The sequence below is a fragment of the Acomys russatus genome, chromosome 24 (assembly GCF_903995435.1).
Source record: "Acomys russatus chromosome 24, mAcoRus1.1, whole genome shotgun sequence".
NCBI lineage: Eukaryota > Metazoa > Chordata > Mammalia > Rodentia > Muridae > Acomys > Acomys russatus.
The window spans coordinates 6,917,799-6,943,766 of NC_067160.1; the positions used below are offsets into that span (position 1 = coordinate 6,917,799).

General features: G+C 40.9%; 1 protein-coding gene across 1 annotated transcript in view; it reads right to left on the reverse strand.

Annotated features, from left to right (window-relative positions):
• Positions 1–1,745: 1,745 nt before the first annotated feature.
• The window catches only part of Ppp1r1c (protein phosphatase 1 regulatory inhibitor subunit 1C), a 99,817-nt gene continuing 75,594 nt past the window's right edge, over positions 1,746–25,968 (reverse strand). Inside the window, exon 5 of the mRNA XM_051167125.1 lies at positions 1,746–1,864. Within this exon, the coding sequence (XP_051023082.1) occupies positions 1,776–1,864 (89 nt within the window). The 3' untranslated portion in view covers positions 1,746–1,775. The remainder of the gene's footprint in view (positions 1,865–25,968) is intronic.

Sequence of the window (25,968 nt, forward strand, 5' to 3'; positions counted from 1 at the left end):
CTCTCCACTCAACTGTGGAGAATGTCCTGTCCATTGGCTAGATCTGGGTAGGGGTTTGAAGTTTACAGCACGTATTGTCCTTGGCTGGTGCCATAGTTTGAGCAGGACCCCTGGGCCCACATCCACCCATCATAATGTTCTTCTTGTAGGTTTCTAGGGTTAAGAGTGAGTTAACCCTTAATGATTTTTAATGGTTATTTAGTGTGTGTGTGTGTGTGTGCGCGGGCGCACGCACGCGTGTGTCCCATATACCAAGGTATGTGGGTGAAATGAGAGGACAATGCCTATCACAAAGTAAGAGACAACTGGCTCTCCCTTCCTGTCAGGTAGGTTGTCAGTTGGCGACAGGTGCTCTTACCATTGACCTCTGTCACCAGCCCCTTCCCTTAATGGTTTTTGAGAAGTTTTCTTTACAAATGAAATATTTGAATCTCATTAAAACCAACAGCGTAGGAACAAAATTATTTATCCCTCCAACTGCATTCATATATTATGAATAATTAATGAGCTCAGAGCTAAAGTCATACTGACAAATGCCCACTATCTTACAGAGCCTTACTCTAACCCAGCTCCAGAGAACAAATGAGCTTTCCTTTATTTTTATGTCCAAAAAGAGTAATTTCCTAGGGGAAAAAACTCATTTAAAAGTAGTTGCTGATATGCAAGTAACAACAACTAATTTTTGAAAAGACCACGAATTTGAAAAGGAGTGAGAGTGGTACATGGGAAAGCTTCGAGAGAGGAAAGGAGAGGGGAAATGATGTAATACTAATCTCAAAAATAACAGAAAAAAATTAAACACCACAAAAGTAGTTGTTGAACTAATGGATGAGTCTATGTCTGAATTAACACATTTTTTATTCTATTACAGGGAAAACTAATAAACCACTAATGGTTTATTAGAGTGCAGTAAGACTGAGGGCAGAGTCTAGTGGGTGAATATTTGCATATACAAAGCCCTGAGCTTATCCACTAGCACCAAGGAAAGAAAAATGTAACAAGAAAAGCCCAGACAATCTAAAAGCAATACAAAGTCGATGGCTTAACTTCAAGTAGTTAAAAAAGAGAGCGGAAGAGATTTGGTGTCTTTTATTATAAATGTAGCATTTTCCTTTCAATGGTTAAATGATGCCGAGAAACCAAAATTGCACAACTTAGAAAAAGAAGCGACATTTGGTTCTTTAGGTACATTAACACACCCCTGGGTGAAAATCATTTCCCATCTGATGCGGTGTTTTGAGTCAAGACAACTGACATCTACCTATCATTGTCTTCTCGAAGTAACTGTGGTCTGATCTATTTGCAGGAGCATGCTAAATGCAGGTATTAGCTTAGAAGCTTCCATAGACATTTCTCTTCCATTAATTTCCCACTCACAATCATCCCAAGCTCACTCAGTATTCATTTTGTCCTCTTAGAGTCATGCTCTCTACATTTGACTTTAGAATGTATATCCTATCAGTAGTCCAGAAGGAGTTAAGCGTTGGCAGTATCAAAGTGAGAACATTCGGATGGTAGCGAGTTCCTAGGGATGATTAGTTTAAGAGAAAACCCGCTGTAAAATAAGTGCCTGTTCTTTACTGCAAGTGGTACACAACACCCTGCACTGGGTTTCACAGTCCAGTCAAGAAGGCTTCCATGAGGACCACACTGCTATGAGTGTGAGGATGAGACAGAGGACGGTGCTGGAGGTGGAGCTTTGGAGTACTGTTGGGTATTTAGGAGAGTGTACAGTCTAGTAACCATCAGGAAGTCCTCTTGCTGCAGGTGGGTAATTAATGGTTCCACTTCTCTTCTCTTTCGCTTGCATTTTCCTCTTCTTCAGGGAACGCTGATCCATTCTGGCCTTTCAGATGCTTAACCCCTGAAATTATAAAATGTGCAGAATTCAAGCGATTTTACTTCTGGCAGTTCCATTGTTTTGCTGAAAAAGTTAATGAAAAGTGGAGTGGAAAACTTTTCAGTGTGTGTGTGTGTGTGTGTGTGTGTGTCTCTCAAGTCTTAACAGTGTATCCTGTATGAAACCTTTTCATTCACTGAGCAGTAAAAACACACCCAGACAAATTTCCATTAGAGACAAGGTATCTTTTGTAATTACACCTTCTCCATTAAAGATTGCATCACTGTCTGTTAAAACCTTGTTAACTAAAGATCTGCTCACAGGCTCTTATTATAATTCTAGGTATCGTTTAGTGAAAATATTGCTTTTGGCATCACTGAACTGAGGTACAAGGTAGACCTTTCAAAGTCACAATACCAAAGGGATGTATGTATGCCATTTCTGTAATGTGTAAACAAAAAAGGTAACAGTGACAGTATTGTTATCCTTTAAAAAAAAATGGATCCATAACATACTCACTGGATTATGGAATTCTTTTATTCAAAATTCTTCAATATCTAGGCCTACATAGTAGAAGAGCCCATAGGCATACCTTTGACCATACCAGGCGCTCAGCTGACCTGGCCTTCCCTGCCGCCCGGGCCTCAGTTCCCACTGTGTTTTCTTTCTGCCTCTCCTAGCAATCTCTGCTCTTAAGTGTCGGCTGACCAGTTCAAGGTCACCTGAGCCCCTAAGCTTTTCTCCTTCTGTTGTCAATGGCAAAAATTGTTCTCCTCCTTCCACATCTGTCTTCCATGCACCCTTCAGGCACCTGCTCCTCATGTGGCATTAGGAAGTCGTTTCTCATATCTACCTGCTGCACTTGATCCTTTCTTGTACAGATCAACTTTACAGAACTTTGTTCACAACTTCCTCATTAGGCAAAACTCACTGATACTAGCTAGAGACGGTGTAATTTCACTCTGGAGTCCCAGACAGGATGCTGCCCTGACAGTAAGTGTCCATTAAGAATCAGTCTAACTGATTGACCGAATTACCAAAGAAACCATATAGTATATGCTCTGCCAACTTCACAATAATTTATCTTCAGATTTTACTTGTTATTGTAAATCTGAACTACAACATCAGAAGGTCACCACTACAGCCACATTTAACCTGCACAGTTATATTTACGGCCCCTTGGCTATAATCTTTTAAGACAATATGGCGGCTGATACCTGCATGGGTTATATTTTTTTCATAAATTTTTCTATTTTGGACAAATGATTTATGAAATTTTTCTGAGAACCATGAAAAAAAAAAAAACGTTTGAGTTAGAACTGAAAATTAAAAGCAAGGCATGGCTCACACTTTCTGTAAAACCAAGACTGAAGAGACATGTAAACTTGTATGCATCGCTGCACTAGGCTCACGTACAACATGGCAAGAAATGATATGTGGACTTGGTGCATATTATCTTACAACAATATTTGATCAGGTGCAATAATATTTTAATATGCATACAGCGATAGCTCACAGTTCCTGTTGACACAAGACTAGAGAGAAAGTTATTATTAGGGATTGAAAATTACTTCATATTACAATAAGCTACATGGAAAAGAAGTCTAAATGCTGAGGGGAAAGGAGGGGAGTTCATTGCGTCCGAAGAGACACTCTGATGGAGCTTTGCATGTGCAGCTCACCAACCCTCAGAAGCAGCTTGTCATGTAAATACCTGGTAGGGGTGTTGAGATTCTGAGAATGCAAGTGGTTTGCTCCACACTGTAACATCAGGGTGGTGCTAAGGGGAGCTCTGGCACACCCTTCTGTGTTACTGGGTGGAGCAATCACAGGGCTCCATTGTCAAGGCATTTCAGCTGAATTTTTAATTTTTAAGATGCCGACCCACACTCTACTCAGCTATCAAAAACAAGGAAATCTTGAAATTTGCAAGCAAATGGATGGAACTAGAAATGATCATCTTGAGTGAGGTAACTCAGACCCAGAAAGACACTCATGGTCTATACTCACTTATAAATGGATATTAGCCCAATATAGATGTCCTTTGAGAGACTATACCCAGTGGGGGCTCGGGACTGATATGGGGACTTGCAGCTGGACTCTGGACCAAATGCTGAGAGTTGTAGGGAAGAGTGGGGGACATGGAAGCACCTGGAGGAATCAGGGGCTCCACAGGGAGACCATCCCGGCCGGCGGATCTGGACCCAGGGGCGCCTGCACAAACCGATGCACCAACCAAGGACACCGCATACAGAGAACCTTGACACCCCCTGTTCAGATGTACCTGACGGACAGTTTATTCTCCATGTGGGTGGGGAGGGGAGACTGCCTCTAACATGAACTCTGGTGTCTGTGATTTGAGCGAGGGGATAGCAATTGGGATGTATAGGGAATAAATTATAATTAATTAATTATTGATGATAATAGAAACAATGCCAGCACATACTCTCTAGCCATTCGCTATGATGCACCAACAGAAAAGCCGACACTCTTATCCTTTTGAAATTGTCAGGTTTCATGCACCCGACACTCATTTTCCTGAGCAGAGCTTGACAGTTCCTCCCCAAGTTACAGAAAAGTCCCACTGACTCCAGCGCTAGTTCCAGTCTTCTATGAGATAATGAAATTATGCTTGAGAACTTAAATGCATATTAGTAACCTAATGTTGATACTAATTTGGGTAAGTGTAAAATCAATCGAAAGCAACATGCCAACATGCTTAACCATTAGCCAATCACTCCTCGGTTTTGAGTACAGGTCTGTTGGATTATCCTGATTTGCACTGTATTTCTTTTTATAATAACAACAACCATAGATTTATGTAAGGTATGCTTTTTTTGAAACAAAACCACCCTGAATGACGGGGAAAAGGGAAGCAAAAAGCTTCGATGAGGCAGAGCTGGTAACATGTTACCACAAAGATGTCCCGAAGAACACTTATTGCAAATGCTTTTATTTCTAAAGCAGTTTGCTTTAATGCCTTCTCTCAGTTGAAGGGTGGATATAGTTGACTAATTTTTGTCTTGGAACCCCTGTGAGCCACTATTCTCCCTTTGCCTATCAGCAGTATTCATTTGCTATAGGCCCAATGGTGTTGACATTAAAGTATAGGGTCGGCTAGTACATATCCCATAATGCCATTCGTTCTCCACAGATTTCATGAATATTTCATGTTTCAGTTTTCTTTAAATTCAGTAGTTGAGCTTCCCCATACATAGACAGAGAATAAACTATTCAGGAGGCATTAATTCTGAGAGATGCATGAGAAAAGCCTTTCCCCTATGCATGGTCTGTGATGGCTCACATAGCAGTCAAAACCCAGGACAAGTGTAGACTCAGTCATGACCGCACACTAGCAGGAGACAAAGGGACCTCGAAAGCACAATAGAGTCACCTTTCACACAATAACATAAGCACACAGAACAGGGGCTATACATAAATCCAGGTTACCTAGCACGCATCAGTGAAAATATGAAGAAAATGGAGTTGAAGGCAAAGTAGACTGAACAAAGAAGAAACAGAAAGGAAGAGACAATGCTCACAGGCAGAGCACTTAAGCATGTGGTCCCACTGAACTCTGTAAAGCAGGTCATTTGGCAGGCAGGCACAGGAGGACTGCCACAGCTTGTGCTTAGCTTGATCTAAACAGTGAGTTCCAAGCTAACTAGGGACACATAGCATGCTGTGTCTCAAAAAGATATTATGGGGGCCACTCTGGCTGATTTTAATAAGGTGAACCGTTTCCATGTGACGCTATAGAAGCTTTTGTTGCCGGGAGCGAGCATGTGGTTCTATTGACCTGCTCCCAATGACAGGGTCAGCAGTTTGGGAAAGAGACTTGGCCTCTTGCTGTCAGGCTGTGTGTATCAGAAAAACTATTCTGTAGGAACTACACCTGAAAATGGAAAGTTGGGGATACAAAAAAATTAAGAGAAGATAACAAAACTAGAGGTGACATGGGACGGGGGCTTAGGGCTGGTGATACGCACATGATTGAATTTAGTGGAAAGTATTAATGATGAGTAGAGGAAGCTCTGCCAATGGGTGAGTCACGGCTCCAGCTTGGGAAATAGTAATTTAGACAGCCGTTCACAGAGTGGTGAGCTGGCTAACAGCAAGCTCGTTATCTATGCAAACACTATTTGCAAACCGTATTGAACAAGCCTTCGATTTCTGAAAGCCTGCTGTGTACAAATGAATTATTTCTGTGGTCCTAGCCAGGCTACTCACTAATGGTTCAGCTTATTTAAAATTCAGTGTCAGACAAAGTCTATTTAACCTCTAATGTGGCCCTCAGAACAGCCTCTCAGTAAAGGCCTATCATCTCTCGTAGATTAGGATGTGTTTTGTCTTTCCTAAAATGATTTCATATATATTGTATTTTGTTTAATACTCCTACCATTCACTTATTAATATACTGAGGTCACAGAGATCAAGTGACATATTGATATTATTTAAAAAAAAAAAAAAGGATCACCACAAATCTCTACCATTTTACTTTAGTTGAAGTAACTTGGTGCCGTAGACACCATAGTCCACCTCCATTCTAATACAATGAGCACACAGTGGCATAAACTTCACGTTCGTGCAGAACCACTTCACCTAACTCTCCCTCACTCCCCTCAGAGTAAATGCGGAGTTTGGTTCTCCATGTCACACAGAGCTAGGGATGTATGAATATATTTATGACGATTTTACCTGTTTATTTTGCCAAAGTAAAAAAAAAAAAAAAAACCGAAAAAGTTAGCAATTAGTAGCATGAAATAAGTAAAGAACACGCTATCTCATAAACCACTGTTGGGTGTGAGCTCAGATAACACCTTTGGACAAAACCTGGCATCACCCCACACCATGTAAAGAGCCACATATTTACCAGCAAGGTTGAGGCTGCGGTCGGGCAAGAATATGAAAATGAACATGCATATGTGTTTGGAGAGGCTATGACTCTTTTAGAAAAATATACATATATATTTTATATAGTATATATACAATTATATACCATAATTGTGCCTTTTAACATACATATTGTTAATGCTGATATGACAGTATTTAGAGTCACCTAGAAGGCATATTTGTTGTGCTTGTAAAGACAATTCCAGGGAATTTTAATTGAGTGGGGAAGCTCCACACTGAACATGACCAATGCTCTGTAGTGGGCTACAGTCCTGGACAGAATTGCAGGGGAAAGCTCGCTGAGCACCAGCAAGTATTTCTCTCAACGTTCTTACAATGGATACAATGCAATGGGTGGCCTCACTGTAACTTCCCTGCCATGCGGAACTGTATCCCACACTATAGACCAAAATAGACCCTCAGTTGTTTTTCTCATCTTTTTGTCTCAATGGAGAGAAGAATAATTAACACAGAGATATAAAATATTATATGTATTTCATATCATGAAGATTCTACTGTCCAGCCTAGGGAGAAAACCACATTGATTGACAGCCTGCTTTTGCCTTCTGTAGTTAAGTGCTCATCTGATACCCCTTTTCCCATGAAGATAATGGAGTCTTCCATGACTTTAAAAGTAGACATATATTTTAAGGCTACATGTAATGATGCTGAACAGTATTCTGCAATTTTACTTTAGAAAGAGTCAAAACGGCTCCCTTTTTTGCAAGACTTGCTTGGCATTGATTGAATGCAATATACCTAAAATTAAAAAGAGTGAACTGAAGGTAGTTAGCCTTCAAAGCTCTATAAGTAAAACAGCAGAAGGAGAACGTTATTCAGAGCCACAGATGCAGTGATATCGAGGGAAGGGTGTATAGTGCTGGCATGTAGAGAGGTTTGCCTTCCAGGGAGGCACTTTCCTGGTGAAGCAATGTTTACCACAGCCTCATGTCAATGGGTACTCCAGTTGAGTAAGATGACCCAGCTCTGACTGAATCTTGCTGAGGGAACTCTTTGGTAACCTGATCTCAAGGAAGGAAGGCCCTGTGAATTAATAATTTTGTATTCTAGTGTTATAGGCCAGTTACTGGCATACATTTAATTGGATATGAATATCCCAAGTTTAACTGACTCAGTGACCATGAAGAAGAATAATTTTGAGAGCCTATCTATCTGAAAGGATGATTTTGATTTCGAATTTGTCATTGTGGCAACCTGGAGGGATCTCTGGTATCAGGAAGTTAATATCATCTGAATCAAGGCTGACCAAAAATCCATAGCAACCCAGACTTTATGGTATTTTTGAAAACTAATAAATACAACTGTAGAACAGAAATGGCTCCATATAGTGTGGTGTAGTGTGGACAACTACCTTTGCCAAAAGAAGAAAAAGCAACAAAAGACAGCAAGGATAGTTTTCCCAACTGGTCACTTATAACAACTGAACATCAATATGCAAACTATCCCAAAGCTAACACAAAATGCAAACATAAAAGTCCTAGAAAACAACCCAGGAGCAAATCTTCATTTTAGCAAGGACTTCAGACACAGTACCAGAGACATGGTCTCTGAGAGGAAAGCACTTGATAATCTGGTCTTTATTAAAATTAGGAAACTGCCTTGTAGATTCAACATCAAGAAAAACAAGCCAAGCCAAAGACCATGTAAATAAAACACGCAACAAAGACACATCTGTTAAAAGTCTATTGTGTAAATAAACCAAGGACCCCTGAACCCCAACAATAAGAAACAGAACAACATAACTACAAATGAACAAATACGTAAGCAGGCCTTCAGAAAAGAAAATACACGGATGACTCATGAGTGTAGCCAAATGTATTCAATATTACATGCCATTAGAAATCTTTGAAATAAGACACTGAGATGCCACTACACATACGGAAGACTGGCAAACATCCCGATTACCGGTAATGACAAGTGGTGGAGAAGACATAATAATGCTCATTCTTCACTGGAAGAAATTAAAAGTGGTACACAGGTTGCAAGACATTTTTAGTCACACATTCAGAAGCTAATCCTATTGTTTGGGCTGGAGAGATGGCTTGGCAGTTAAAAGCACTTACTGATCTCCCACAGGACCTGAGTTCAGTTGCAAGCATGCACATGGATGGTCACAGCCATCTTTAACTTCAGTCCCAGGAGGGTTCAATGTCTTCTTCTGACCTCGGCAGGCACCGGGCATACATGGGAACACAGACATGGATGCTGACAGAATGCCCATACATATAAAATAACAATTTTAAAATAATAAATAAAATAGAAACTAATCATTCTCATGGCATGCAGAATTTTCTCCTCCGTACTTACTGAGATGGATTTTTAAAAAAAAAAAATTTGTCTACAAACACACACAAAAAGGCCCAAATATGGAATTATCAAGAAATCTTTTGGTAGATAAATAGTCTGGTATTTATCTAGGCAATAGAACATTATGCAGTGTTTTTAAAAAAGAAGAAAAGAAGAAGAAATGTTGTGGCACATGCCTGTAATTCCAGAACTTGAGGAGGCAAAGGCAGGTGGATCTCTGTGAGTTTGAGGCCAGCTTGGTCTACAAAGTGAGTCCAGGACAACCAAGGATATACCGAGAAACCCTGTCTCGAAAAACCAAAAGAGATAAGAAAAGAAAAGAAATGCTGCAAAAAGATAAAGGATAAACTTGTAAGGATATTAATAAGTTAAAAGATCCAATGTGAAAGTGCAACTCAATATATTACTTCAACTAAATGACGTTCTGGAAATAAACAAGACTGCAGAGGCAGGTCTGTGATTACTATAGTCAAATGAGGAGGAATGGGCAGACCAACCATCGATGGCAGTGAGACTAACCTGTACTGTATTACACTAGTAGATACAGATAACATATATTTGTCCAGGTTCATCACATGTACACATGAGTAACCCTAACTTTACCTGTGGGCTTGGTGCAATGGCACCGTCAGTGTCAGCCTGTCAACCGTAACTGAAGTTCCACTGCAGTGTAGGCTGTGGGTCATGGGGTATGGCCCAGATGTACAAACAAAGGTCACGGGGGACTCTGGAATTTCTGCTCATTTATTTCTGTAAGCCTAAAACTATGCTAAGATTTTAAAATTATAGCAGATTTGATGTTAAGAGTAATGTGCTGTGAGGCAAAGATTTGAGAACCTATTGCAAGGGGAACTCGAGAGTTCCTAGGAGCACAGAGCTTCAGTTTTGCACAAAGGCTTCTCATTGACATGAAGCCATTAATTACTTAATCAGTCTTTTGTTTACACCATATTTTCCATCTTTTTATAATTCAGTCTTGGCAAGCTGTATATTTCTAGGAATTTATTCTTCTCTTCTTGATCATATATTCTGCTGACATAACTACTCTATTTTTTATCTGCTCTATTTCTACAGTACCATTTGTAAGTCTCTTTTTTATTTATAATTTTATCTGTGTGAGTCCTATTGATTTTAATCTGAGATAATATAAAGATCTGTTGATTTATCATCTCAAAACCAACACTCCATTCTGTGAATCTCGATTGCTGTGTGTATAGTCTCAATTACATTTGTTTCTGCTTTGATCTTTATTATCTCTCCTTCATACTGTTTGCTTTGGATTTAGTTTTTTCTTTTATTTTTCTAGTTGTTTGAGGTATAAAGTTGGGCTCTCTATTTGAACTTTTCCTTTATGTAGGCTCTTATTCCTATAAACTTACCTTTTATATTTCTGTATTCCAACAGTTTAGTGTGTATGTTTCCTGTTTTATTTTCTTCAATATACAATTAGATTTTGCTTTGATTCCTTCATGGATTCATAGGTTGTTCAAAAGCAATTTAATTTTCACATATTTGTTGATTTTCCACAATTTCTCTAATTACTATTTTCTATTTTGTATTACTGTGGTATAAAAAAATATTTCATGTTGCACAAAATTTTTGATGAATTCTCATTATCTCGAGAATTAGAGCCCAGTCCCTTGCTAGAGACTTGACAGAAGCTTCCTAATTAGGTTCTGCCTCCTGACACATCTCCCCACCTTCAAGTACTCGGTGAGACACTGACTTTTTGCACATCCTCTGCAGTCTCAGGGCCGTGTTTCCCTGTGCCCACCCACTATAAATTCCCTTTTCTCTAAGGTGCCTACATGGTGTGTTCCTTCACCTCATTCAAGCAGGCAGGCCATCATTTCATAGTGGCCTCTAGAAACATCCCATCCACATCATGCTTTGCTCTGTGAGGGTCTTTGACATGCCCATGGGGTCTTTGACACCACCACGGCCAGCACAGTGATAGTCTGCAGGAGCAAGAACGTAGTTTGGTTCAACACCGACTCCGTAGCTGGTGTCGGTTCAGACTTCAAGAGTCAGATGCCTAGTACTTTATTTTAGGCATAATTAAACACAGCACAATTTGGTGAAAAAAAAAATTCTTGGCTGGAACTCAATCCTGTGTGTACAACAAAGCTTAAGGCATGACTACATCAAAACTCTTTGTAAAGTACAAGTGACATCTTCCATAAAGATAGGTTTCTATAGCTTGACTTAAACAACCAAGCTCAAGATAAGGGTCTGGGAGGGAGGATCTAGTGTGATGTCAGCAACGGTCCCTGGGCTATTAGCCACATTCGCTCCCAGCATTCTACGCAGAAAACGTGTTATACATTTCTCCCTGTGAAGATACAACCGTGTGTATTTAACATTCTTGTTTCCCTTCATGCTTATGCGAGAGCACAAAGACCTACCCGCCTCCCACCTGCTCTTTGCCCAGTCTCTGTTTCCGTATATTGCATTTGCTCGTCTGGGGACCCGTGGAGCACACCTCTTCCCTCAGAAGGTTAGCACCATGAAATCAGAACCAACGCCTGCCGTTCACCAACTGACTGTAGAGTCTCCACGAAGGGCTGAAGACCAAACATGCCCAAAACATTTTAACTAAGGAAATGACTGGCTTTAATTTTACTTTCATTGAACCTCTTTCCCCTTCTAAGTACGGCTAGATTTTTATGAAGTGGGTTTCCCTGCCCCCAAGGAGCACACTGCTTTCCAATTAATTCAATCTTGCTCAACTAATTATCTTTTGTATATGAAACCGATGGATTGTTTGGTCTGTACTTAGCTTATTCGTCTTAGGCTCCCACATAATCCAGATCTTGTCTGCACGTCTACTTAGTGACAAAGAATCTGAAATCTTAAAGCTGTAAACAAGAAGTAATACTTTCTCTGTACTTACTATCGCTTTGGTCACTAAGCACAAGGAATCTCACTGGATATATGGCTTTTCCCAGGGAAGTAGTGTGAGTGAGTGTAAGTGTGCTGGTCACCTCCACAATTTTTCCACTACTTAAAATTCTTTCACTGGAAAGTGAACCCCGATGCACTAGTCTCAATATCTCCCCAGTTCTCTCCATTCCCCAAGGCTATTTTCCTCCATCCTCTGTGGCTGCCTCAGCTCAGTTGACCTTTCATTCCCCAGCCTGCTGACCTCACCCCCCCCCCCACCCCGCAGGAAACTTGTGAATGAGCAGTTTGTTCTGTTTCTTGTCCTCTGTTTGACCTACGGATAACACAGGTCAGGCAGCTGCCTGGTTGACCTGTCTCCTGCCAGATTTACAGCTGTTCCCAGGCAGCTAGTTCACTGGCTGTTCCTCTCTTTCTCTCCATAACAGAAATTCACTGTTCTCAGCACAGGGCTCCCTGACCTGCTCTCGGCTGTGGTTTGCTGCCCTTCATTGATCTGACTCCATATTTACCTCCCACACATAAAGTCATGACCCCGCTTCCTTTCAGAAAGATCTGTAACCAGCTCCTGTGAGCTAGTACCTTTCTTTTTCTTTTGTAAGATGTTAGCATATTGGATACAGAGAAGCGTGTTTTGCTCAAGTTTTATAAGGGATAATAATAGTTTTGTCCTGACTACAGGAAGGTAAATATTAATATAGTCTCTGCTTAAAAGATAATTTTTGGTTATTTAGTGGTACTAACTAGAAAGTAAGTGTTTGCGCGGCTCCTTTACTTGGTCTTCCAACACTAATATCATTTACTTGGGATTGTTGTTTTTTGTTTTTGTTTTTTTTTTATCATTCATTCATTGATTTTAGACCTTTTGACATTTGCTATGTGGGTAAGATGACCTTGAACTCTTGCTCCTTGGACTCTACCCCTCAAGTGCTGGGGTGCTAGGTATAGACTGATATACCCAGGAGAATTATTTTTCTAATAAGACTATTGGAGCAATTCCTCACCTCCACAAGCATTATGCTAATAAATTTGTGGGTTTAAAAATATACATTTCTGAATTCCACAAATACGTCTAGAAAGGAACACTGTGTCTTTTCAAAGCCTGAGTAGAATTTCGTTTAAAGCCCAGATGGAGGAACAGTTGTTCTCAAACAAGCGTGTCAGTTACCTCTTCCCGATGACCCCAGCCACTGCAGTTCACCCCTCAGTTACCTCTTCCCGATGACCCCAGTCACTGCAGTTCACCCCTCAGTTGCCTCTTCCCGATGACCCCAGCCACTGCAGTTCACCCCTCAGACTTTCTGAGCGTCTGATCTCTTTGCCTCCACTTGCAAAGTGACTCTTATTTTGTATGCAGTGGACGATGACCCGCAACTTTCATCTTCCTCCTCCTGCTCCTACCTCCCGGGTACCACAGTTAAAGGTTGGTCACCATACGATGTGGAGCTGTGAGGCATTGGATATGTAATAAAGTTGCTAGAGTGCTCCCTGACAATGCACAAAAAGTCAACCAGCAGTGGCTCACCAGCAGGTCTGTGAACACCCACTGCTTGGCCGAAAGAGGTGACAATGGGGTGAGTCATTGTCTCTCTATGACCTTGCTGAAGCAGTTCAGCATGATAGAATACTTGGCCAATAGGGGTAAGGTGTCACTTGTTTTTCTATTTAAAGAGACAGCCAAGAATTAGTGACAAGGATAAAGCAAGCAAGCAAAGAGAAGAGAGAGAGAGAGAGAGAGGCAGGCATTGGTTCTGCCTGTAGAGGCTCAGCTGTCTCCTTTTTCTCCAGCAGTTTGAATACCTTTAATAACATGGGGAAGGGGGGGGGCACCAAGTAGTTTTTAATACATTTTGGCTCAAGCTAATTTTGTTAGGTTTTTGACATGTGCAACCAAAAGCATCTAGACAGATCATTTTCCCTTAGTTTGTATCTTCACTGGAGTCTCCTTTCGAGGTGTGTGTGTGTGTGTGTGTGTGTGTGTGTGTGTGTGTGTGTGTCTGTCTGTCTGTCTGACTGTCTGTCTGTCAACAAGGCTGGAGGCCACAGGACAACTTCTGCTGTCATACCTGAGAAGGCATCTACCTTGATTTTGAGACAAGGTCTCTTACCTGTCCAGTAAGACTCCTATTTGGTCTTGGTGTCTTGAGACCAAGCCCTAGGGATCTGTCTGCCTGTACCTCTCCACCATTGGGACAATGATCACATGCCATCATAACCAAATTTGCTTATTTGTTTGTTTGTTTGTTTGCTTTTTAAACCTGAGTTCAGGTCTTTAATGTTGGGTAGCAAACTGTTTACAACTGAAATGTCTCCCCATCCCATGAAATATTTTATCTTTTCTTCTTTAACTCCACCTCCGAATAACACTTTATGGTGAGGTAAACTTTATGGTGAGAGTAGAAACTGCTGCTTTATATTTCAGGAATATCCTTCAAGTTGCATCTAAACCTTTAATTTATGACCAAAGGTAAAGTATTGGCTCAGTGCCAAAGGAAGCATGGCTTTGGCGTTGTTGAAACTTGCCTGATGTTGGAATGGATTCCTAATAAATGAGTCTGTGATGTGCATCATTTATTGTGCATTTTTACTTTATTGTTTGCTAATGACTTGTTGATGTTTATTTTTCTACCATGAAAATTCCATTAGCAAATTGGAGCACTTTTCCTATTTGAGTACAAAGTAGGTCATAAAGCAGTAGAGACAACTACCAGCATCCACGACTCATTTGAGCCAATAACTGATGACCTGGCATACAGTGTGGCAGTGGTCCAGTAGGTACTGCACGAGCATGAGAGCTGTGAGGATGAGGAAGGTGATGACGGCTGGACATTGACCAGCTGAGAGCAATTATCAAAGCTGATCCTCTTACAGTGACCTGAGAAGTTATCAAAGAACTCAATACAGAACATGTTGTAGTAAATAAAAATACCTAATAAAGTTTGTTATTAAATAGTCAGTAATTATTACAGTGGCATTATCTAACCCACTATCATAATCAATAAAAGACACCTGTTGTACTTTAGAAGACGCCTCATCTTACCAGGGGCTGGGAGACATTAACCACCTATACCAGGGGCTGGCAGACATTAACCACCTAAACTGCCTCCCATTATCTCCCAGCCCCCATCCCATGCCATCTGCTTTAATCATTTCTGTCTCAGCGATTTCCCATCTGTAATCCCACAATACTTGCTAATGCTGTTCATCTGGGCCACTTCTTTTCAGGTCGAAATTCAAACTCCCTCCTCCTGGCCCATGTGCTTCTTTCCTATCCCATGGCCATTCTGTTCTTTCTTTCTCCTCTGGTACTTCTCTCCCTTTTCCCGAGATTCTTCACTCCCCAAAACCCTTGAACCTTAGCTCTACCCCTCACTTCTGCCCTGCCTAGGTGTAGGCTTTTGTTTGTTTGTTTGTTTGTTTTTATTAATCAATCAACTTTAAATTAGCTAGAGTAAAGTTTACATAAAGATAGATGTACGTAAGAATATGCTCATTTGGACAACAATAAGATCTCGGGGAGCAAAATAATAACAATCAAATATAAAGCACTAGACCACGTTGTTACAGAACAATTAAGGGCCATTTGAAGCAAATCAGAAAGGTGGAAATCTCAAATAAATGAATATCCATTCATGGGCTGACTAAAGTTTTGAAAAGTATTATTTTGAAGTCTTGTCCTCTCTTGTTCTACAGAACAATCCATTCCTTGATCAGACCTCCAATTGACACTAGAAATTTATTAAGAGAATATAGTAAACCATAAATATTTTCTGCTGAGAAATGAGAGGTTTTAAGAAATGTGTTTGGGCCGGACGGTGGTGGTACATGCCTTTAATCCCAGCACTTGTAGGCAGAGGCAGGTGGATCGCTGTGAGTTCGAGGCCAGCCTGATCTACAAAGCGAGTCCAGGCCAGTCAAGGCTACACAGAGAAACCCTGTCCCAAAAAATAAACAAACAAACAAAAAGAAGAAGAAGAAGAAAAAAAGAAATGTGTTTGGGGGGAGGTACTGAATTCTCACTTTTGCACAAATAATGTTTTAAAATATCCAGCAATAATCCATCTCCCTCTGTGTGGACTGTACCGTTATAAGTCCACTCTCTTTTTAGCAACCTTTTTCATGGACGTTGACTATTAGAGAACCTAGAAGGACTGAAGGTTGAGACGTTGAAGTTTCATAATAACGTGTATGTCTGTGTGTGTGTGTGTGTGCGCGCACACACACAATTCGGATGGACAGAATTGTGTGTTAAGAAATGTTTGCATATGTGAAAATCAGGGATGCGATTACAAGGAAGAGACCTATATCATTCACTCCTGCTAGGGAAAATGATAAAGAAAATGTCATGTTTCCTTCTAAAGGAAGGGGAGTTGGGTAAAGAGAATTGATGTATAAGTTCTGGGAGCCCCTTGGCCTATTTAGGAGAAGGGTGACATCATTGAAGACAGAAAATAGGAGTTTGTATAAAGCCACATACCTATTACAGAGATAAGTCAGTTTACCTAGCAGTAGGTCCTAAGACTTTCATTCTTAAGGGTTCCTGCCCTGGACATGGAGGCCAAACAGTCTGAACCAACAAAGACTGGTAAGTTCCTGTCAGTTTACAACAATTACACCACACCCACGACTGTCGTTTTTTTCTATAGACTTCATGTAAAGCTTGTTTCCCTAGGCCTTTTGCTCTTCTTTCCTTATGACTTCTGGGTAACAGAATGTTTTGTTAAATGAATTTATTCTGCATTCCTCTCGCTTATAGGGGTGTGAGCTGTGAACCCTGTGGTGGGTGAGGGGAAAATGCTATTTATTCTCCTCTATTCCTGCACAGAGACACAACTTACTTATAAGTTGGGAACCACCTGCATGTACAGGAAGTGTGTACACTACCAGCTAATGCAGCCAAGCAAGTATCATAAGAAGGTAGAGCAGCAAAATACAGAATACAACAGCTCGAACATGAAACACAGCTGTCGACTCAGATTTGAGGGTACCGTGGCACACCTTAGATGAGGCTGTATCTTTCTACACATGACCATTGATTCAGGTTGTGAATCTGTAACTTCCAGCATATTCGGAGTCTCACATTGCTCACTCTCTTTTCATCTTATTTCTGTTTTTGTAAAAACGGACACGTTTAGCAGACTGGAAACGCAGCCTGGTGGTGCAGTGCTTGTCTAGAAAGTTTGAGGCCTGCGACCATATGTGAAAAGGCATCCAAGCATAAGTTAAACAGTTCCTTCCAATTCAACAAATATTTTTAGTATGCCAGTACATGCTAGGGGATTGAAATTTATGAATGAATAAAAGATGACAGTCCCTTCCTTCTGTACTTGCCAAATTCTTGGTGGATACTTCCATCTAGGGAGTAGGGAGCAATGCTGGAAAATGAGAAGATGCCAAGAAGAATGAGACGGGAAAGGTAGAAGAAAAGAAAGAAAACAATGCCACACAGATGTGAACTATGCAATCCTGTCATCAGTGATATCAAGCCAGGAAGGAGGAAGTGGAGTTGAGTTAGGGGCAACTGGACCATGACACGCACTGGAGAATGTCCAAACACCTCCCCAACTCTCAACACAGGAATCTGTCTTTGTCTTCTGTCTAGAACTCAGTTCTATTCTATTCTATTCTATTCTATTCTGTTCTGTTCTGTTCTGTTCAGTTCTGTTCTGTTCTGTTCTGTTCTATTTTTCCTCTGTTTATGAAATATTCTCAAGTATCTTCTAACAACAAGCAAGAAGGCAAACAAAGGCTCAGAAAGCTTCCTGGAAGGCCATGTATTTTTCTTGCCACCAAGTTTTTCCCTCAAAAAGAGCTGCCATCACTCTCCCCACTCCCATATCTGCCAACCCACCCATCTATTCCAGTGTGGCTCCACTCCATCCCACCCCATACCATCACCAAAGCCCCTTGTTCTCCTTCGCCGTGTCTTAGTGCTGGTGATCATTCAGCACTCGTTCTTTCTCAGAGGCACAACTGCTCTTGTCTTCGAAGGTACACTTTCCTGATAGTCAGCGCTCTGCATGTAATCACTCACAAGTCACTCTTACACTCTTTTCCTGATTTGGCTGTACAGCTCTTGGATGAGAGAATTCTCCCTGTGCATATTATCACATCTGTGAGTTTGGGAAAGTGACCTTTACCAGCACAGAAGCTATAAACTGAACATGCTGGGAACTATACGCATACTCACACCCATTTAAGCCCAGTGGTGGTTAGCTGCTCTCACCATTTCTGGGAAAAGAAGATTGAACTTTGGAGAACTTCCCCTGCCCTGGGAAGCAGGGTGTCTATTTTTACTTTGAAATGTGGAAGGCTTTATATTTTAAATAATTCTTTGCTTCCTCCTCTGATGAGGAGGACTATGCATGTATGGATGGGGATTTTTGATTTCAAGATATTGGATGGAAACGTAAGATGTTTGAGGCAGCATCAGCTTATCGTCTGAAAATGCTTGACTTTTAAACACTGGTGTGATGTCTAGCTTTATTCTTAGGGAAATTAAGAAGAGTACAGTGTCATCACTGGAAGATTGTATCTGGAATGCTCTATTTAGACATCCTAACTAACTTTTCAAATAAGAGTCAGCATAAATATTAAGTACAGTATTTAAGGAAACTGGTCTTATCTGGTCATCAGAAGCTTGAAATGTTAGGTTCAGAGACTCACAACAGCAAAAAAAAAAAAAAAAAATCTCATCTGGTCTCCATCTGCTATAAATAGAAAAATGTCATCCAATTTATTGCTTGTTTAAGGTTGGGAAAACATTCTTTACCAATTAACTTCTCCCAGCCTTGTTTAAGAGAGCGTATTGAACTACATTGCTCCCTCTCTCTCTCTCTCTCTCTCTCTCTCTCTCTCTCTCTCTCTCTCTCTCTCAAAATTTATAGCTTGAAAGAATTGTTTAACAGGAATTTGACATAAATTAGGTGGCAAAATGAATTTGGGCTCCAAACTTCCACCCAATCATAAATAGCATCCATTTTTATACGAAGTCATTTTATAGGATAGATTTGTTAAGTCTACAAGAATAAGAATGTCCTAATCAAATGTATGGCACGTACACGAAAGAAAATTAATCCATAAGAGACTATTTATATTTGAAATGAGTTGCCTTTGGCTAGACTTTCAAATGGAAACTGGTTTCAAATATATAATTTATGAGTATGTGAATTTGAAAAGAGAATACATTAAAATCATGTAAAACTGTAATATATTTAAATGAATATAAATTGCTGTGTTTGGAGATAATGCCAGAACAGAGTAAAACATAGAAGACTTTTGCACTCAGAGAGTAAAATCATTAAATCTAATTTTCAGAAATTGATATACACTGTTATTCATTTTATTAATAATGAGATGGGTGACTGAGACAGAATCCTACAGGTTAATTAACAAGGTGGTGAAGATTATCATCAGTAAAGGAAACAGTCCTGAATGCATCTACCATTTGTCTCTGCGTATTTTATTAAGTTCAAATGGAGCTTGCTTTGCACAGTGTAATGCAAATGGGATTCTAGCTATAGAAATCAAATGTGGAAAAATCTAAATATGAGGGGAAATGCATCTATGGCAGTTAACCATGATTGTCAATTTCATGGGATTTAAGCTTATTCAGGAGGTAAGCCTGTAAGGCAGTTTCCAGAAGAGTGAACACGGAGGTCTCACCTGAATCCTGAACTGGGGAGCACTAATGAATGGGTTTGGGTCCCACACAGAATAAAAGGAAGGAAGAAATCTCTTGAATGAGCTACAAACCTGGTGTAATGGAAACTCCCAGGAATCTACAAGATTCCTAGCCTGAACTGGCCATCTTCTGTAACCAGGCAAGACTTCTAACAGAGGCATTGGGACACCATCCCAGCCACAAAATCTTTGACCTGCATTTTGTCCTGCCTACAAGATGTGCTGGGGTGAAGGTGGCACAAAAATTGTGGGAGTGGCCAACCAATGACTGGTCCAGCTTGAGGCCCATGCCATGGGAGGAAACCCATCCTGACACTGCTTAGATGGCTAGGACTCATAGACCTAGTCCAGAGACCTAGGGTAAAATATTATCCCTAATGCCATTCTGCTATACTGGTAAATGGCCTAGCCCAGTTGTCATCTGAGAAGCTTCCTCTGGTAACAGATGGAAACAGATGCAGAGACCCACAGCCAAACATGAGGTGGAGCTCAGGGAACCCTACAGAAGAGTGGAGGAAAGATTGTAGGACCCAAAGGACACACACACACACACACACACACACACACACACACACACACACAACCCACAGACTCCATCCTAGGCTCCTAAGGGCTGACAGAAGCTGAACCAACTGATCACCAGCCTTGATCTCCCTCTTTCCTGGTTACAGAAACAATGCAGTGAGCCACCTTGCTCCTGCCTCATACCTTCCTGACAACGCGAGACTATACCCTTTAAAACAGTGAGCCAAAGTAAGCCCTCTGTCCCTGAGCTGTCTTTGTCAGGTATTCTGGTCATCACAACGAGTAAAGTAACCAGTCCTTCCACAAACCGTTAGGATGCCGATGAAATAGATAAAGCAGTTTTCTTAATGGAGGAAAAAAAAAAAAAAAAGTAAAAATTTCCAGGAAAGTCACTGGCTTCTGCTTACATGGAAATTTGCACATCTGGTGAAGTGTGCTCAGGTTTAAATTGGTTTGAAATTCCAAGTAGTAGATGTTGGGCCAGCTGAAACCACAAGTAACAGTTAATCTCTTCCTCTCTTCAGGCTTTCTGAGCTACTGCTTCATGGGGTGGTCTGTAAGGACTTTGCTGTCTAGCCACCTACAGCTCCAAACTGGAGTTTACTAGCCACAGCGCTTTCTGTGGCAGCACACGGTTGTTCTTGGGTTGAGATAACCCAAACATCTGGGACCTATTTCAGTCCTCTCTGGCTCCATCTGGACTTGCCTTCGCAAGATCAGTTTTCCGAGTTGGATTTTCAGTGTGATCGCAGAACTTAGTTTACAAAAACCAAGACAGAAATGGTGGACTGCGCAGGGTGAGGCTCAGTCTGACCCAGCTGTCTAGATAAAAGAAAATCCAGCTGTTTATACATTTTTCTCCTCCAGCATCTGAGATTGTTTGAGTCTACTGAAAAGATCCAGGGACCTAGTGCCTTTTGGGATTTTTATTAAGACAGCACAAATGAATATGGACAAGACATGTTTTGTCTACTCAGATAAAAAGTAATGTGATTCACCCAAGCCAGGCATGTTTATAGCAGGCTTTCTGCATATAACCCTATTAGCAAATTTGTTTATCTTTGTCTTGGTTACATTAAATTAAACACAGGTCTGAAGCAAGAATATCTTACTAGTAGAGAAAAATAAACGGCCGATGGCGTTGGGGTGCCCGTGCAACTTCCCAGAACCAAAGAAATCAAGAGATAAGAAAACTGCTGGATTCAGTGGAGCCTAATGGTCTTGACATACTTCCTTTGGTTAGATGGAAATCTTTGTTCCCATCACTTTGACTATTACCCATGAACTCTGGGGACCAAGCAGACCAACTCCAAACCCCATGGGCCTGCTGTGGATGAACACCAACAGCCTCAAGATGATCCAAGAGTGGTCACTCACTTAGCAATGTAAATGAAGACTAGATCTCTACAACGTGTCAGTGTTTAATGCTCAAGGCAATAGGGTCAAGGTGTATTGACAATAAAGCCCCTGAGCAGGAAATGGTGAGTTGCTATAAAAGTTGTATGCCCCTTCTTATTTGCTCTGCTAATAAACACTAGGGAGAAAATTTTCAAGCAATTGCCTATAAGACCCGTATTTTAAATCTACCATAGAATACCTGTCTGCAATTAGTGAATATAAATGTAGGCTTTTAATTTTTCAAAGCAAAAAGTTTTTTGAAATCCTATAAAAGTTAAAAAGAAAGCTACTGAATACTACAAAATGAACCTTATTTCTAAAAGGAAATCTAATAGGAGATGGAACACTGTGTTCCTGAGGAATAATGCCCGTACGTGGACCACATTGTTTTAATAGCATTATTTGCTGTACTAGATGACAGATGCACCCCACAGTCTGCAGTTGCACCCCACAAGAGTTCATTAACAGTTATTACCTTTGTGCAACTTATAAAGCCTTTGATGGATACACAAAGCAGCTTAGAAAGCTATGTGAACAACAAAATTGAACATTTATAATTCTGTCCAACAAAGAAAAACATGTAGTATTGTAAACTACAGATATGTGACAGAGGTATATAAATCACAATTAATTAATCCACGTTTAACTCTACCTTTCATTTAGCACCCACTGAGTTTACCATTTCATGGAACTTACCAATACTCAGAATCCATGCAGATTTTTGGAGTATGTGTGTGTGGAGATATGCATGGGTGTTTGTGCATTCCAGGGAACAGCCAGAGTTACTTCAGGTATCCCCCTTTATCACTCTCCACTTTATTTATTGAGGCAGAAAATGAGAGCTCATCTTTCAGTGAGAGACCACTCACTGAACCCACACCTTGCTAATTAGACTACTTTTGTTTTTGTTTGTTTTGGTTCGGTTATTTTTTGGTTTTTCGAGACAAGGTTTCTCTGTGTAGCCTTGGCTGTCCTGGACTTGCTTTGTAGACCAGGATGGCCTCAAACTCACAGTGATCCGCCTGCCTCTGCCTCCTGAGTGCTGGGATCAAAGGCATGTGCCACCACTGCCAGGCCTAGACTACTTTTGTTAACCAGTTTTCTCTGGGCATGTCCTGTCTTTGGAATTACACTGGCTTTATAGGCAAGTGACCACATAAACATGGGTGCTTCGGACCCAAATGCCATACAACACTCATTTTGCCCTCTGAGCCATGCCCTCAGCTCATCTCAGCCAATATTTTGGAGGGCCTACTCCAAGGGATCTGTTTATGCATTAAAACATGCAATTTTTTTTAAAAGCCTTGAACTTATGACATTTATTTTTAGCAGGAAGTCTAGACAATAAACATCTAACATAAGTGACCACTGAAGGAAAGAAATATATTACAGAGATAAAAGTGTCTTGGGAAAATGTGAAGCAGGGAAAGGTCTCAGGAGTCCACTTTGATTTAGGGCTGACATGAAAACGTCATCAGAGAGGTGACGATGCAGAGCGGGGATGTAGCTTTGCTGGTGGAGTGTTTGCCTAACCTGTGTAAGGGCTTGAGTTTGATTCCCAGCGCTACACATGGGGGTACGTGCCCATCATCCTGGAAATTGGAGGTGCAGGCAGAAGGATCAGAAATTTGAGGTCATCTGCAGCTATGTATCAAGTTCGATAATATCCTGGCCTACCTAAGGTACTGTCCCCCAAAACAAAGGATGAATCGGAGAAAAATGTTACAAGATCTGGAAGTTGGGGTTGTAATGTAGATACTGAGGAAAGAAAAGATAAAGGGAGGACAGATGCTTCAGAGGCTCCAAGGAAAGTAGCAACTGGTGTTTTAAAGAAACAATGAAGAAGGTTCTGTGTTTCAAGGGGAGTGAGTGAGCTAATGAGAGATGAGAGAGGGGATGGTGTCCCCAGGCTTGAGCCTGACAGGTCTGACAAAGGAGCCCATGGTGAACTGTAAGTGATTCAACAGCTCAAACACCAGAGCTAACTGTAGGGCTGGGGAGAGCTGGTTGAAAGGAGGGCCTGAGTAGGTTGTATAGGAAATGTCAGGGTGACAATGAACTCAGGAAGACTGTGGCTTTCCTATACACAGGATGGAGATGTCATTAGCTGAGGGAAAGAAGACTTCATGACAACTGTGGTTTGGGGATTTCTTTTTCTTTCTTTTATAATAATGAATTTTATAGAGAGCATAAAATGTTAGAGGCCAGTTTAACTTAGGATGACTATTATATAGACAATTCTAGATCTTTCTTAGAATCTCTAGGAAGTCTGACATGGCTACGTGGAATTTCAGTGAGAGAAACTTGGCATCACGTGTGTACAATGTTTGGAGCCTCTGGATTAGAGGCTCCTGATTTAGGGAGAAGCATGGATCCATGGACCATACTAACACTTGACAACCAGGGAGAGAAGAGTGGACAAAGAAGGAGCAGCGGGGAGATGGGCGGAAACTTGCTGTGAGTGGGGCTGAAAGGAAGCCTCGGAAAGAAAGGTTCTTAGGAAGGAGGAAGGAATAAAGCATGTCAACTCCAGCTGAATAAGAACAAGGCTAATAATCACTGCAAAGTTTAGTTTAGTGTACAAAAGATCTGAAAAATGTTAATGGTATGATTAAGCATGAAAGGTCCCCTCTCAATAGGCCTCAGTGAAACATGGAAGCTGCTGACTTCACAGCTACCAACGTCTGTCAGCCACTCTGTCACAGCCTCCCCGCCCTGCTCTCATTTTCAGTTTTTACTTATGAATGAGACTTAGCTGTTTTTTGTGTTGAGGACCACTAATTTTTAATAGAAGATATCAATTCTCAGCTTTTATGTGCCTGTTTTAAAAGTGTCAACAGTTTTTCCTTGACTTATGATAGCTCTCAGCGCACTGATTACACGAGGCTGTTTTCTGGCTTGCTTTCCTCTTTGCCACTCATATCTGGTCTTCAGAACTATTTTTTATTCTGTTGCTTCCTATTTTTCTTTTATAAGATCTTACCTAGTTTTTCATTTATATTTTAAAATATTTCATAAATATATGTGTATTCCCTAGCACAATTGTATCTACATTGTTTTCTAGATTGACTTAATTTGAAAATTTTCAGTCTACAATTTTTATGAACTCACAGGTTCTGTGTGTGTGTGTGTGTGTGTGTGTGTGTATTTACCAATACACTTTCATTTGGCCAGAAGCTTAAAACATACTGAAGGGCAAAGAACAAACACGCATGCTGTGATCAGCTTTCTCCTCTGACTTTTGCCTGTCTTCAATGTCTCTCTTGTGTCATGTTATTGAGTTGTGTACTCACTGGAAATAAAGTGCAAACATCTGAAGCTCATCACATATACTGGGGGTTGATTCTGTCATACACTCAAAGTAGACAGTAGCCACAGGCAGAAGAAGCATTACACACAGCAAATTCTTGAGGGATTGTTTTAGTGTGAGAAGTTAGAGGCAATTAAAGACAAGAGCTTTCCCACTTTGTCTGAGGTAAATCACAGCAGAATTTAATTATCTTGTAGAAGAAAGCATCCTTGGTACACAAATGCATTTTTTTTTTTTAAATTTCAGGATGTAGTTGAAGAATAAAGCTTCATGAAATACTGATGAATATTTTAGGGGGAAAGGTCATAACTACCCATGTCCTACTCTTACAGGCAGTATCTGCAGAACTTGTTACTATCCTGGAAAGCAGGGTGTGTTTATATGTACAGGGACAGATGTGCATAAGAGAAAACATGCAAAAATCAATCCATGTGGAAAAGAAAACTCCCCATTAATCATTCAGTTCCCTCTATGTCTCCCACCAAGATACTATTAATATTTGACGATATGAGCATCATGCTTTTTCCACAATTTTCCTTTTTTTTTTTTTTTCTATACTTTCACAGGATCTGCTTGGTCCTGCTGCTTCAGAGTCCCAGACCCAAACAAGGTCCCATCAAAGCCAACCACACTCTGGCCCTGCCCCAAGACACCCGTGGCTGTTCATGGTCATACCCGTCTTCACGTGGTAACATCATCCCACCAGGAACACGGCTTCCCACTGGTGCAGCCAGACTCGATGGAGTGCTGCTGTCGCCCAGCAGCCTCCCCTTGGCTCCAGGAGGCGTTATCTACTGAGGTCCTTCTGTGCCCTAAGGAGGCGTGGTCTGGGACCACAGAGGAAAAAAATGTCTTTTTTCTCAGTAGGCTACAGTTGATCCGAGAAATTCTCTCATGATATTGCTCAGGCCTTCAGTGCCTGACGGCGCTTGTGAAAGTATCTGTCAATCTAAAAAATTATATTTCTATAGCTAGACTAATCAGAATATTCAGCAACTGTTCATTCCTTGCTTTCCTGAGTCAGAAAAGGCAGGCCAGGTGGAGCTGGGGCTCACAAACGAGTCTCCCCAACTAAGGCTCTCTTACCAAG